The 12,540-nt window shown below is 42.3% G+C and overlaps 1 protein-coding gene across 2 annotated transcripts; it reads right to left on the bottom strand.

Annotated features, from left to right (window-relative positions):
- Positions 1-1,187: 1,187 nt before the first annotated feature.
- Positions 1,188-8,265, bottom strand: SELENOK (selenoprotein K). 2 transcript variants are annotated; one of them, XM_086367521.1, is made up of 5 exons: positions 8,178-8,265; positions 4,025-4,115; positions 2,486-2,569; positions 1,819-1,908; positions 1,188-1,563 (listed from the first exon to the last, which is right to left on the bottom strand). In XM_086367521.1, the coding sequence occupies exons 1-5, from the start codon at positions 8,194-8,196 to the stop codon at positions 1,560-1,562; spliced, it is 288 nt and encodes a 95-aa protein (XP_086223647.1). In that variant the 5' UTR covers positions 8,197-8,265; the 3' UTR covers positions 1,188-1,559. The 2 variants fall into 2 exon arrangements, with proteins under 2 accessions (XP_086223647.1, XP_086223648.1); XM_086367522.1 differs by lacking the exon at positions 1,188-1,563 and having other exon boundaries at positions 1,815-1,908.
- Between the last annotated feature and the right edge of the window lie 4,275 nt (positions 8,266-12,540).

Here is a 12,540-nt window from a genome sequence, read left to right as displayed (position 1 = left end):
CCTCACATGTGTTTCTTCTGGCTTCTCAGATAACGTACATAATTTTAGTTCTCCTCGTACTTCACTGGCTGTGCTCAGTCTAGCCTCGGATGTTAGTAATGTTAGTATTCCCTGGGGAGTTAGGGCATATACATATATATATATATATATATGTATGTATATAAATACACACACATCTCTCTCTCTCCCTACACCCCTTGTAAGACTTGATCCAGTTTCATGGCTTTAAATATGAAGAGAACTCCCAAATATGTATTTCCAGTTTGGATCTCTCCCTGATAACCAATTGCTTCTTTAGTATCTCCACTTAGATGTCTACAAGATATTGCAAACATACACAAGATGGAACTCTTGATCCCCCATATATCTACTCTCACTTAAACCATCCAGTTTCACTTTGTTTCTTCAGCCGTCCACATCTTCTACAACCAAATCCATCAGCAAATCCCACAGTCTCTCAAATATGCCTTCAATGCAACCACCTCTCCATTCCTACCACCATTACCTAGTCCAATCTACTGTCTCACTTAGAACACAACATCCTCTGAACGCACTTCCCTGCTTCCAATCTTGTCCTCCTGTGATCTGGTCTTCATACAAACCAGTGTATTAATGCCCCTCCACTCCCATTTCCAGGCAGAGTTGAATAAATGCTTACAAATGGATACAAAAATACTTTTACCTGAACACCTTGGATCCAAAGACACACAGAATTGTCTGTACTATTCATTTTTTCATAACTATTTCAGTGCCTATTACATGTAGCCACGGTTCAAAGCACTGGGATAAAGAAGAAAAATCCCTAACCGAATAGTTTTCATTCTAGTGAAAGAAGAGTTACCTGGATTCAGATGGGGTTAAAGCCAACAGGTAGCATCTTTAGAACTAAAATTGGCAGATAGCACTGAAGTCCGTAATTTTAAAGACCATTTATGAAACGTACATTCTGTAGCTCAGGTCTGTTGATTATGGCTTTATAAGTACCCTGCTAACTACATTTGGTAGCAAATAAGACATACTGTATTAAAGATCCATGGGACAGATAGGTTTTAAGATTTAAAATTAATTCAAGAGTATAGATATCATATGCATACTACTGAAATAAGCACAGTGATTTATTTATAAATGAGAACAAAAAACCCAACAACGAACAATATTTCATAAGTTGAAAAAGGTGACACTAATAGTAATCAATATACAGTCTTTTATTTTCCTTCAAATTTGCAGCTTTTTGAGTTTTAATTTTATAAAGATGAGAAGTTGAGAAGTCAGCTTTGTAACCTAAAAATATTTACTTATTAAAACTATATTAACACTTTCACAGACAATACAAAAAAGATGAGACAAACGTGCATTTATAGAACTGCGTGTCAGTCATGCCAGATCCCTGCGGAGGGAATTCCCAGCATGACCTCATTCGTCTGTGAGGACACAGAGCAATCCTTGTTTAGACGTACACATTCATCTAACTTGTCCAGCATGATCCATACTCCATTTCTTGATGGTTTCCTTCTGCTATTAATGTGCACGTCCAGTTGTCTGCTTCTTAGAGCAGACATTTACCTAAAAGAGAACATTATAATAGTTACTAATTGGTAATTCGGATCTGTATGAAAAACTCAGTCATTGCATGTTATAAAACTTTCTTTAAAAGACATTTTGATTCAAAAGATAATTTTTCAAGGGTTAAGATATAAATATTTTTCCAAATAAGACATCTGAGTATAAAATGCTGTGACATCTATTTTCCTAAAGACAGCCTTCCTAAGGAGGCATTTTCAAAATGAAATCTCTGGAGAACTGCAGACTGTAAGTTACCTTCCTCATCCACCGGCCATTGGAGGAGGATTAGGGCCCTGCAGATGATTAATTCGACCCATTCTTCTTCTGGGGGGGTTTCCTGGTGGCCTAAGATAAGAAAAGTTAATTTCTACTGTTTAGTAGGTTCTTTTCAAACACTCAAATAGATCTTTTTCTTAATTTAAAATAGGAACTACCATTTATTTAGATCTGAGTTGAAAATTCAAATACTGAAAGAGACCAGATAGATACATTACATACATGAGTCAAGCAAGAATTATGATAAATGGAACAACAGCTCCTAAAATGCCTACCTGAAACCCAACTCCAGTTTATTTTAGCCATATGGAAACACAAGCCTCACCCAGTGCTGCTGGATCTTGAGATTTCCATTAGCAGCTGGAAATCTATAGACTCTGAAGTGAAATCTCTAGATTTTAATGTTGACCATCACTTTTCAATCTCTAATTTAGACTTTTCCCATTGGATATTTGATACATTTAGCTTTGTCAGATTAATTCAGATTATCAAATCAGAGGCAACTTGTTTGATTTACAATAATGCATTAATTTTGTAAACAGAATTTAAGCCTTTAAATGAGCCTAATATGTCTGTCTGCCTATTTTTAATTTAATAAATTACACAGAGGGGTAAAAACATCTTTTATTAATTTAAAAAGTTATACCCTCTTCCGTCATCATATCTGGAATCAGATGAGCTTCCGTAGCCTCTTCTCTTTTTCACATCTTGTTGAAGCAGAGTTCTGAAACTGAAAGGAGCAGAAAACAACAGAAGATCCACTTTCAACACTGTAAAATTTCCATGGCTTCAACTATCATCTTTGTGGGAGGAAGACTAAACTAACTTAGCTCCAAAGCTCCCTTTCTTGAGGCCAGCTAGACAACACCATCTATCACAAACACAGGTTTCAACATAGTATGCTGTGTTCTGTGCTGAAGCTACCATCCCTTGTCTTTCTGATTTGCTGTAACTCTTCTAGACAGAGTCTACGAATGACTCTGAAACCAGAGTCAACTCCAACTTTCTTCCTCTGCTCTGTCTTGATTGTCAAGCCCCAGAGACTGCTTTTAAAGTACTGCATGTGTATTTCCTGTGCCAAAAGCTTACCTAATGTTACCCTGGGGAAGGAGGGGTTGAGGTGGTATGCCAGAGGCACAGGGCTTTCTGGGAATTCATTTAAATGGAATTTTATTTGTAAAGGGGAAAGGATTTAACTAAATTAAATTAAAATTTAACTAAATTAATTAAATAAACAATATGGAGGTGAAATTTGTAAGAGATTGCAAAGAAGTTTTGCAGTGAGTACCAAACTTAGGCCTCTCTGTCCCCTGTTGTATTTCTCTATGGTAGTCTCTTCCATTTTACCCTTTTAATTTATGCTACATGCAGCCATCAGATTAAACTTTATATACCAGAGCTACCATCAAATTAAGTGTAAATACCATAGGCTGATTTTCAAACTCCTCTGCCATCTTTCTTGTGTCTCTCCCACCTGGAATAACCTCCTCTGATGTCCACCTCCCACCATCATGCCCTCCCCCAAGGCCCCTTGTAAAATGAAAGTATTTACTGACATTAAAGTCAATGAAGAAACTATCTCCCACATCTCTGCAGTTCTTGGCCCATGAGACGCTCAAATGTATGTTTAAATTTTGGATGAGTAAGAATTTTTAGTAGTTGATGAAAAATTTTCATAAAACAGAATATGAAAGACCAAAAAAAAAAAGAATTTGAGAATTGCTTGAAATTATGGTGAATTATGTATATCCTGTGTATTGATGCTAATCCTTCATTTAAGAAAAAATGTTTATGGCTTGGGAGCTCTTAAAATTCAAGATCTAATTCCCCTTGTTTACTCAATGTATACTGTGCAATAATAGTTGCACGTACAGAAAGTGAGGTATGTCACTGGGCAACAGAAGGAGTTGGTCTGGCCCCATAGCTGCAGGCTGAAATGGTTACCACGAGGGCTAAGTCATGGTCAACCTTACCAACTCAAGAAGATATTTATAATCATACAAGGTGTTTGAGGGGAGTTTTACCAGTGTACAGGTCTTCATCTCTCTTAGAAAAACTATTAATAAAATTCACAATTGAAAACTGCTTCAGGAAAGCTGAGCTTGTTTAAGATACCACCGTAATGTCTCTAATGTACCCCTGTCAACTTAAATATCAGGGCTGTTAACAGCACTGCTATACTTACAACAAAACCACAAACTCAGCTATTCCCCAGAAGAAATCTGTTATAAAAGATAATCTCCATGGGGACTGACTCCTGCTGTCCAACACTTGTCCTGCAGATAAGAATGAAGAAACTTTGGTTAGTGCTACAAATCCCTAACACAAGAAACATTACACTTAATCAGTCGGGTAACAATCATAAGCTCAATTTTCAACATGTTCGCTGTTCCAAATAGTCTACGCAAGGAGAAGTCTGTTATGCGTATATGGTCCTAAGGAAAGGTTTGGGGAAGAGAAGCTCTGTGATCTAGACGTCATTCCTTTCATATGTCAAATAATGCCTTCTATTTAACTCATATGCAGAGTACATCAGGAGAAACGCTGGACTGGAAGAAACACAAACTGGAATCAAGATTGCCGGGAGAAATATCCATAACCTCAGATATGCAGATGACACCACCTTTATGGCAGAAAGTGAAGAGGAACTCAAAAGCCTCTTGATGAAAGTGAAAGAGGAGAGTGAAAAAGTTGGCTTAAAGCTCAACATTCAGAAAACGAAGATCATGGCATCTGGTCCCATCACTTCATGGGAAATAGATGGGGAAACAGTGTCAGAGTTTATTTTGGGGGGCTCCAAAATCACTGCAGATGGTGACTGCAGCCATGAAATTAAAAGATGCTTACTCCTTGGAAGGAAAGTTATGTCCAACCTAGATAGCATCTTCAAAAACAGAGACATTACTTTGCCAACAAAGGTCCGTCTAGTCAAGGCTATGGTTTTTCCTGTGGTCATGTATGGATGTGAGAGTTGGACTGTGAAGAACGCTGAGCGCCGAAGAATTGATGCTTTGAACTGTGGTGTTGGAGAAGACTCTTGAGAGTCCCTTGGACTGCAAGGAGATCCAAGCAGTCCATTCTGAAGGAGATCAGCCCTGGGATTTCTTTGGAAGGAATGATGCTAAAGCTGAAACTCCAGTACTTTGGCCACCTCATGTGAAGAGTTGACTCATTGGAGAAGACTCTGATGCTGGGAGGAATTGGGGGCAGGAGGAGAAGGGGACGACAGAGGATGAGATGGCTGGATGGCATCACTGACTCGATGGACGTGAGTCTCAGTGAACTCCCGGAGTTGGTGATGGACAGGGAGGCCTGGTGTGCTGCGATTCATGGGTTTCGCAAAGAGTTGGACACGACTGAGCGACTGATCTGATCTGATAGTTTGTAATTTTTGGTGGGTAATATTTCAAGAATTTTTCTTTTTTTTAATGAGGTAAAATATACACAAAAAATGTTATCACTTTAATCATTTCAAGTGTATAATTCTATGGCATTAAGTACATTACCGTACAACCATCATCATCAGCTACTTCCAGAGCGTTTTCATCTTCCCCAAACAACCCCACACCCCTTAAACACCAACTTCCCATCTCTCCGCTCCCCAGACCCTGAAAACCACCATTCTACTTGGTGTCCCTATGAACTTGACTGCTCTAGGAAACTTGTATGAGGAATCATACACTATTTGTACTTTAACAACTGGCTATTTCACTTAGTACAATATCTTCAGGATTCATCCATATTGTAGAATATGTCAAAATATCCTTCCTTTAGGCTGATGAATATTCCACTGTATGCATATACTACATTTTGTTTATCCATCATCTATTGATGGGCACTGGGTTGCTTCTATGTTTTGGCTACTGTGAACATGCTACTAAGAGCATGGGTGTACAAATATCTGTTTATTCAAGCATTTTGAGGAAACAAATGAGATGAATGAGTATAAAGAATGCTCACACCACTTCCATTTCCTAAATGTGTTTGGAGTATCTCTTTCACTTGCAAAGTCTTTTGCCTAGATAAAAAGACTGTTTATACATACTCTTAAAATCTTTATAAGCACATAACAGTTGTTATGTTAAAATTCCTAAAAGTCAAAAAATTTGTGTGCTCTAAGGGGTTGCAAAGCTTGGACACAACTGAGCGACTGAACTGAACTGAACTGAACTGAAGTACTAAAGAGCATTTGGCTTATGGCTATTTCTTTAACAGAATGCTGTTGATCCTAATTACAGACTCCAGTTGTATCTAACAGAAAAATGCATCTACTTTTCAAACCACTTTAAATAATAGAAGCTATATCAGGAAAAGTGTATAGAGTTTCAGTCTTGTCAATCAACAGGTCAGAATATTTTGAGAGAAGAGCCATCTGTCAACTACATGTTCTCTCCATTTTCCCAAGGGCTTCGGGCTTCACCACACTCACTGCCACCCCCCACACACACCCCCACCCCCAGCTACAGCTTACTTTTCCTCTTTCACAGACCAGCTTACTTTCAGTATCCACTCGGATCTGAGCTCTTACACAGCTATTGAGAAAAGGGGGCTACTACAGTGTGAGGGCTTCCCAGGTGGCTCAGTGGTAAAGAAACCACCTGCAATGCAGGAGACATGGGTTCGATCCCTGGGTCCGGAAGATCCCAGGGTTGGGAGGATCCCCTGGAGAAGGAAATGGCAGCCCACTCTCGTATTCTTGCCTGGCAAATGCCATGGACAGAGAAGCCTGGTGGGCTACAATCCATGGGGCTGCAAAGAGTCTGACACCGACATGACTGAGCAACTGAACAATACCAACAGTATGTGACTGGCTTTGTTCGGCCTCTTACTAGCTCTGCATCATTGAGACATTTTCCTTCTCTAAGAAAAAGCATTCCAAGACTAGTCATCATACAGAATTATTGGAAAAAGAAAAAGTCATCTGACAGTAAGAGAAAATTTTTGTCACCTATGAAATACTGATACAGTCCTTCTAAGAAAAGAGATCTAACTAGAACTGGTCAATTTCTTCCTATGCAGTTCTAAAGAGCCTATTGAATGCATTTGTACCATTCAGTTTTTTGTGCTTTTTCTCCCAGTTTCTGAAGGCAGAAACTTCTCCTCAGATAGAAATAAGTGGCTTGAATGCAACTGGCATTTCTCAACTATACAAGTGAGATTCGAGGCCCTAATAAGACTTCATTTATGTAGATGAAAGACGACAAGGCATACATAAGACACGCTACAAATATATGTAAGTAGTCAGTAAATAATAGAAGCTGCCAGCCTTAACCACAAAGGATGTAACACAAAGTCTGCAAGTGCCTAAAACCAAGACGAAACTTTTGAGTTTCGGAGCAGAAGAGAGATTTTGAAAAGCAAAGAAATGCAAAGTGTGCTCAGCCAGAAGACTTCAGACTACAGTGTCTTCATAGCCTCTTAAGATAAACAGATGATTCAAACGAAACCAGGACCTGGCTCCTGTGATCCAAGAACTAGTTAAGAGGGCACCAGGACATTTGTGTTACCTGAGTCAAACAACTGGGCAGGCAGTTCTGACATTTTTCCCAGTCATACTGTGTCTTTCTTTCCATTCACTGTCTTTGGGGAACCACTGAATTAAGTCTCTCTCAGCTTCTCCATTCCAGGAATAATCAGCTTGTTCCCACAGGGAGTGCTGTTTCTCCCTATGCCCCTTGATATTAGGGCAGAAAATTACCTGCATGACGAGCTCTCTCTCAACTGTAGGGAAAAAGTCTATCCAAAGCTTTTAGTCCAGGCTCTTACAAGTTACGGAAAGAGGCAGCGTAGTAGATAACCGCAAGGAAGCTGACGTCAGCCTACCGGCGTTAGAAACCCCAATAAACCATCAGAACTACTTCTGTGATCCTGGGCAAACTAATTAATCCGGCTGCGGCTAAGTCTCCACCCGCAAAACAGACAATACGTTTCACCCGGATAAGGCGATATAGAAACTGAATGCGTGGACACACGAGCGACTCTTTTAAAAAAGGCATAGCGCAACGCAGATGGTGTAAACACTGTGGTCTTCACTATTAATACTTAAGGACACTGACGCCCGAAAAGGAAAGACCACTTTTCAAGACCCACAGGCAGAAGCTCCAGGAAGGCGAGATCGCCGGACGCTCGGCATAGCAGTCATCAAGGGGACCTCAGCCCCGCCGCCGGCTCAGGGACGATCGGCTGAGGAGCTGCAGGCCGGGGCGGCTTCGCCCCCAGCTCCATTTGGCCGGGGGGCGTGCCCGGGAAAGCGGTGCCAGGCTGGCGGGCGAGGATGGAAGAAACCCGGGGTCCGGCTTCCCAGCACGGAGGTCGCCCACTTTGCCCCTTCAACTCACCATTCGAGATGTAAACCATCTTGCCCCTCCTCCGTCTTCAGGGCGACGGCGACGCCTGACCCCTCTTGGATTCCTTATCTCCCTCCGCGCCTCCCTCTTACATCACAGGCCGTGAATCGACAAAACGGTGACAGAGAAGGGAGGTGGACAGAGCCCATTGGCTCTACGGGGACACGCCCCCGACGGGCGTTTTGGCCACGTCACGCCGGCGACTTCCGGTGTAAAGCGGCGGCTGGGGCCGGGGATCGGAAGTGATGTTGCGGTTTTAGTCTGTGAACATTCGCTTTTTCTAGGAGAGCTGGTTTGCTCCGGCTGGAGAAGAGGCGCCGCTTTCTAGTTTGGAGGGCCCAAGGCTGGGGAGGCAAGGCTACGTGTGGAGTGGCTTGAAGAACCGCTCGCAGGAGGAGATTCCTGAGAATTTTCCAAAATTGTGGATCTTTGAGGGTGTGCCGGGAGGGGCCTTAAGACGGTGATCAAACCGAAAAGAGCCTTATCGTGAAGCCGTCGGGAATACACAGGCACTCTCTAGACGATGGGCTAATTCTCTTTAGAACTAGTGTTTCTATTCCTGGTTCGCTGGAAGTGGATGGAGTTTTTATCAGCTCTTGTGAGATAGCTGAAAAATACTGTAGCGCGAGGTAGCTATACCTTACTCTGCTAGTTTTTTTTTTTTTTTTTAATTTCCTGGCTACTGCGTGATATAGGGCTTCCCTGGTGGTGGCTCACGCCTCCCAACTCAGAAAATGCGGGTTCTATCCGTGGGTGCGGAAGATCCCCTGAAGAAGGAAATGGCATCCCACTCCAGTATTCTTGCCTGGGAAATCCCATGGATAGAAGCGACTGAGACTGAGCACACCGTCGTTGTGTGATATACGGGCAGTGTGGAGGTGACAGATGAATGAGAAGCCATCTCCTGGTCATTGATTAAAAATGGACCACATACCTTGTGCTGATGGCTACTTACTCCTCCAGCCACTGGGCTACTTTCTGGTCCTTTACTATGGCAGTCTCATTCTTGTCCCGCTGCTTTTGTCCTTGGCTGTTCTTTCTGCGTGGACACCCTTTTTTTTTTTTTTTTCCTCCAGTTGTCAAGCCATGTGTGTTGTATCCTCAGAAAGTTCCTAATCATCTAAACTAAAATGAAATTGAAAATTACATTTTGGAAATAAAATTTTGCATTTAACGATGTGTGCTAAGATTGTAAGTTCCTATATCTAGAATAAACAAATATTTATTTTCATGTTGACTTCTTCAACAGCAATTCCCCCTGCCCCCAAAGTGCATTCTAGGACAAGACAATATCCTTCATCTGAAATTTTTGCATCGCAATCATAGAGGTTTCTTTCTGCACAAATATTGACATGGGGTCATTAATTTTCGCAAGGACCTTTCTTAACACAAGCCATGCCATCATCATGTCTTACCTGCTGTTGTCTAGTTGTCTTCCACCTGAAATCCCAGCTTCCACCCTTACCAGCCTTAAGCAGTTTTTCACATTGCAGCAAGAGTGGTCTTAAAGAGGAAGTAATTTCCTGCAACCTATTAGACACTAAAATTTAGTGATTTCCTATTGGTCCTAAGATCCAGTTCCTTGTCAGCATCTACGGGCCCTTCATGACTCACTATATCCATTCGATTCCCCCTTCACTACACCTCCTGCCACAATCCCAGGGAAATTGTGCTCCAGCGGCATTGTTCATTTAGTCTCAAACACCCAAGTTCTTTGCTGCCTGCAAGACTGCATGGGCTTTTCCTTCCTCCTGGGGCACTCTTTACCCTGACTTCTTGCACAGCCAGCTCCTTTCATCTTTTAGGTCTTAGGGCTTAAGTGTCACCACTTCTGACTTCCTTCTCCGGGGCTGTCATCTCCATGATTATTTTCTTCATAGTACTTATCACAATGTGAAAATATTTTATGTCATAACTGGCTTGTTTCTTTCCAGAAAACAAAAGATGTAAGAGGTCCAGAATCTTACCTGCCTTGTTCCCTCTTACATCTTTAAGGTCTGTCATAGTCCTTGGCAGGTAGTAGGTATTCAGGTATTTGTTGGTAGAGAGGGAGGGAGAGAAAGAGAGAGGGATCCAAAAGGCCCCTAAAAATCTCCCCAGTCCCAAAAGGTGGAAGGGAACTAATATTAGTACAGGGTACTGAAAGTCCCTTGGTGGTGTCTATTTATATAGACACGTGTATATTCTCAGTCAGGTATTTGTCTAGTACACTGGGCTAGAGTGAAGATGTTATTAGCCTGGCACAGAAAATGTACTCAGTAAATATCTGTTGAAGAGCTGAATGACTGAATGGTCTTAATAATGAATAATATTTATGCATAATTTACTATGTGTCAGGCACTGTTCTAAGCGTTTTACTCATTAGTTTAATCCTTATGACAACAACAATAATAGCTAACATTTATATAGTACTTACTGGGGCTTCCCTCATAGCTCAGTTGGTAAAGAATCTGCCTGCAATGCAGGACACCCTGGTTTGATTCCTGAGTCGGGAAGATCTGCTGGAGAAGGGATAGGCTACCCACTCCAGTCTATACTTGATCTTCCCTTGTGGCTCAGCTGGTAAAGAATCTGCCTGCAATGTGGGAGACCTGGGTTTGATCCCTGGGTTGGGAAGATCCCCTGGAGAAGGGAAAGGCTACCCATTCCAGTATTCTGGCCAGGAGAATTCAGTCCATGGGGTCGCAAAGTGTTGGACAGGACTGAGCGACTTTCACTACCCTGTATTAAGCAATGTTCTAAGTGCTTTGATGTATTAATTCATTTAGACCTCAACATTATTGAGCTCTACAGTTTTTCTCATTTTACAGATAAGGAAACTGAGTCGTAAAGAGCCCAAATGACTTGCCCAGGGTCACACAGCTATCAAGAAACAGCTGAGATTAAGACTAAGAGTTTGGCTCTATAGTTTATGCGCTTAACTCCTATGCTAGGGAATTCCCTGGCAGTTCTCTGCTCTCACTACTGAGGGCTGGGTTCAACCCCTGGTCAGGGAACTAACGTCCCACAAGCTGCATGGTACAGCCAGCACCACCCCCCGCCCCAAAATAAAGCAAACTCCTGGGCTCTACTGCCTCTGCACACACAGGTAGAGGCACTGTATTGAGAAGGGGGGCTATAATCCAATGTGGTACTCACGGAATGGGAGGTGGTCTCTGAAGCCTAAACGCATCTCAGTTTTCTCAAATTTACAAAATAGCTTCACATACTTTTTCTTTTCTAGACACCCTAAGCATAAAATCCCCTTGTGCTGTGCTGTGCTTAGTGGCTCAGTTGTGTCCAACTCTTTGAGACCCCCATGGACTGCAGCCTGCCAGGCTCCTCTGTCCATGGGGATTCTCCAAGCAAATACACTGGAGTGGGTTGCCATGCCTTTCTCCAGGAGATCTTCCCACCCCAGGGATCGAGCCCAGATCTCCTCCCTTGCAGGTAGATTCTTTACCAGCTGAGCCACCGGGGAAACCTAAGCATCTCTAAATTGATGACCTAGGCTTCTCTGTTCCAATCCCTTGGCCAGAGGGAAGGGCTATTCTAAATGACAAATACCTCTGGAGCTGGGACTGGAGTCAATCCCACTTAAACCACATGGGTAAAGAGAGGTGATATTCACTACAATATAGTGAAGGAATGGAGAAGGCAATGGCAACCCACTCCAGTACTCTTGCCTGGAAAATCCCATGGATGGAGGAGCCTGGTAGGCTGCAGTCCATGGGGTCGCTAAGAGTCGGGCACAACTGAGCGACTTCACTTTCCCTTTTCACTTTAATGCACTGGAGAAGGAAATGGCAACCCACTCCAGTATTCTTGCCTGGAGAATCCCAGGGACAGAGGAGCCTAGTGGGCTGCTGTCTATGGTGTCGCACAGAGTTGGATACGACTGAAGCGACTTAGCAGCAGCAGCAGCAGTGAAGGAATGGGTTTCCCTGGTGGCTCAGTGGTAAAGAACCCACCTATCAATGCAGGTTCAATCCCTGGATTGGGGAGATCCCCTGGAGAAGGAAATGGCAACTCACTCCAGTATTCTCGCCTGGAAAATCCTATGGACAGAGTTGCTGGGGGGCTACAGTCCTTGGGGTCACAAAAGAGACACAACTCAGCACCTAAACAGCAGCAGTGAAGGAATGCTGCGTAACGTCAAAACAATAAGATGCCTTCAGTACTGCCTTTAAGGAACACGGGAAACAGATGGCATTTATGTTCTTCATTAACTTTTTTATGAGTTTGTTCTAATTACTGCCTTTGTATTCTTTATTTCACCAGGGCTCAGATGTCTCAGCTCTTTGTCTTTTTTTTTCTACCTTATATTTACTGATGTTTTAACAGTAAATTTTTTTTTATTCCTTTTAAGTCATGT

Source organism: Bos grunniens, chromosome 22, assembly GCF_055505025.1.
Source record: "Bos grunniens cultivar Pamir isolate PY7600 chromosome 22, Bosgru_T2T1.0, whole genome shotgun sequence".
In the NCBI taxonomy this organism is placed as follows: Eukaryota; Metazoa; Chordata; class Mammalia; order Artiodactyla; family Bovidae; genus Bos; species Bos grunniens.
This window is presented reverse-complemented; position numbering and strand designations above follow the sequence as displayed.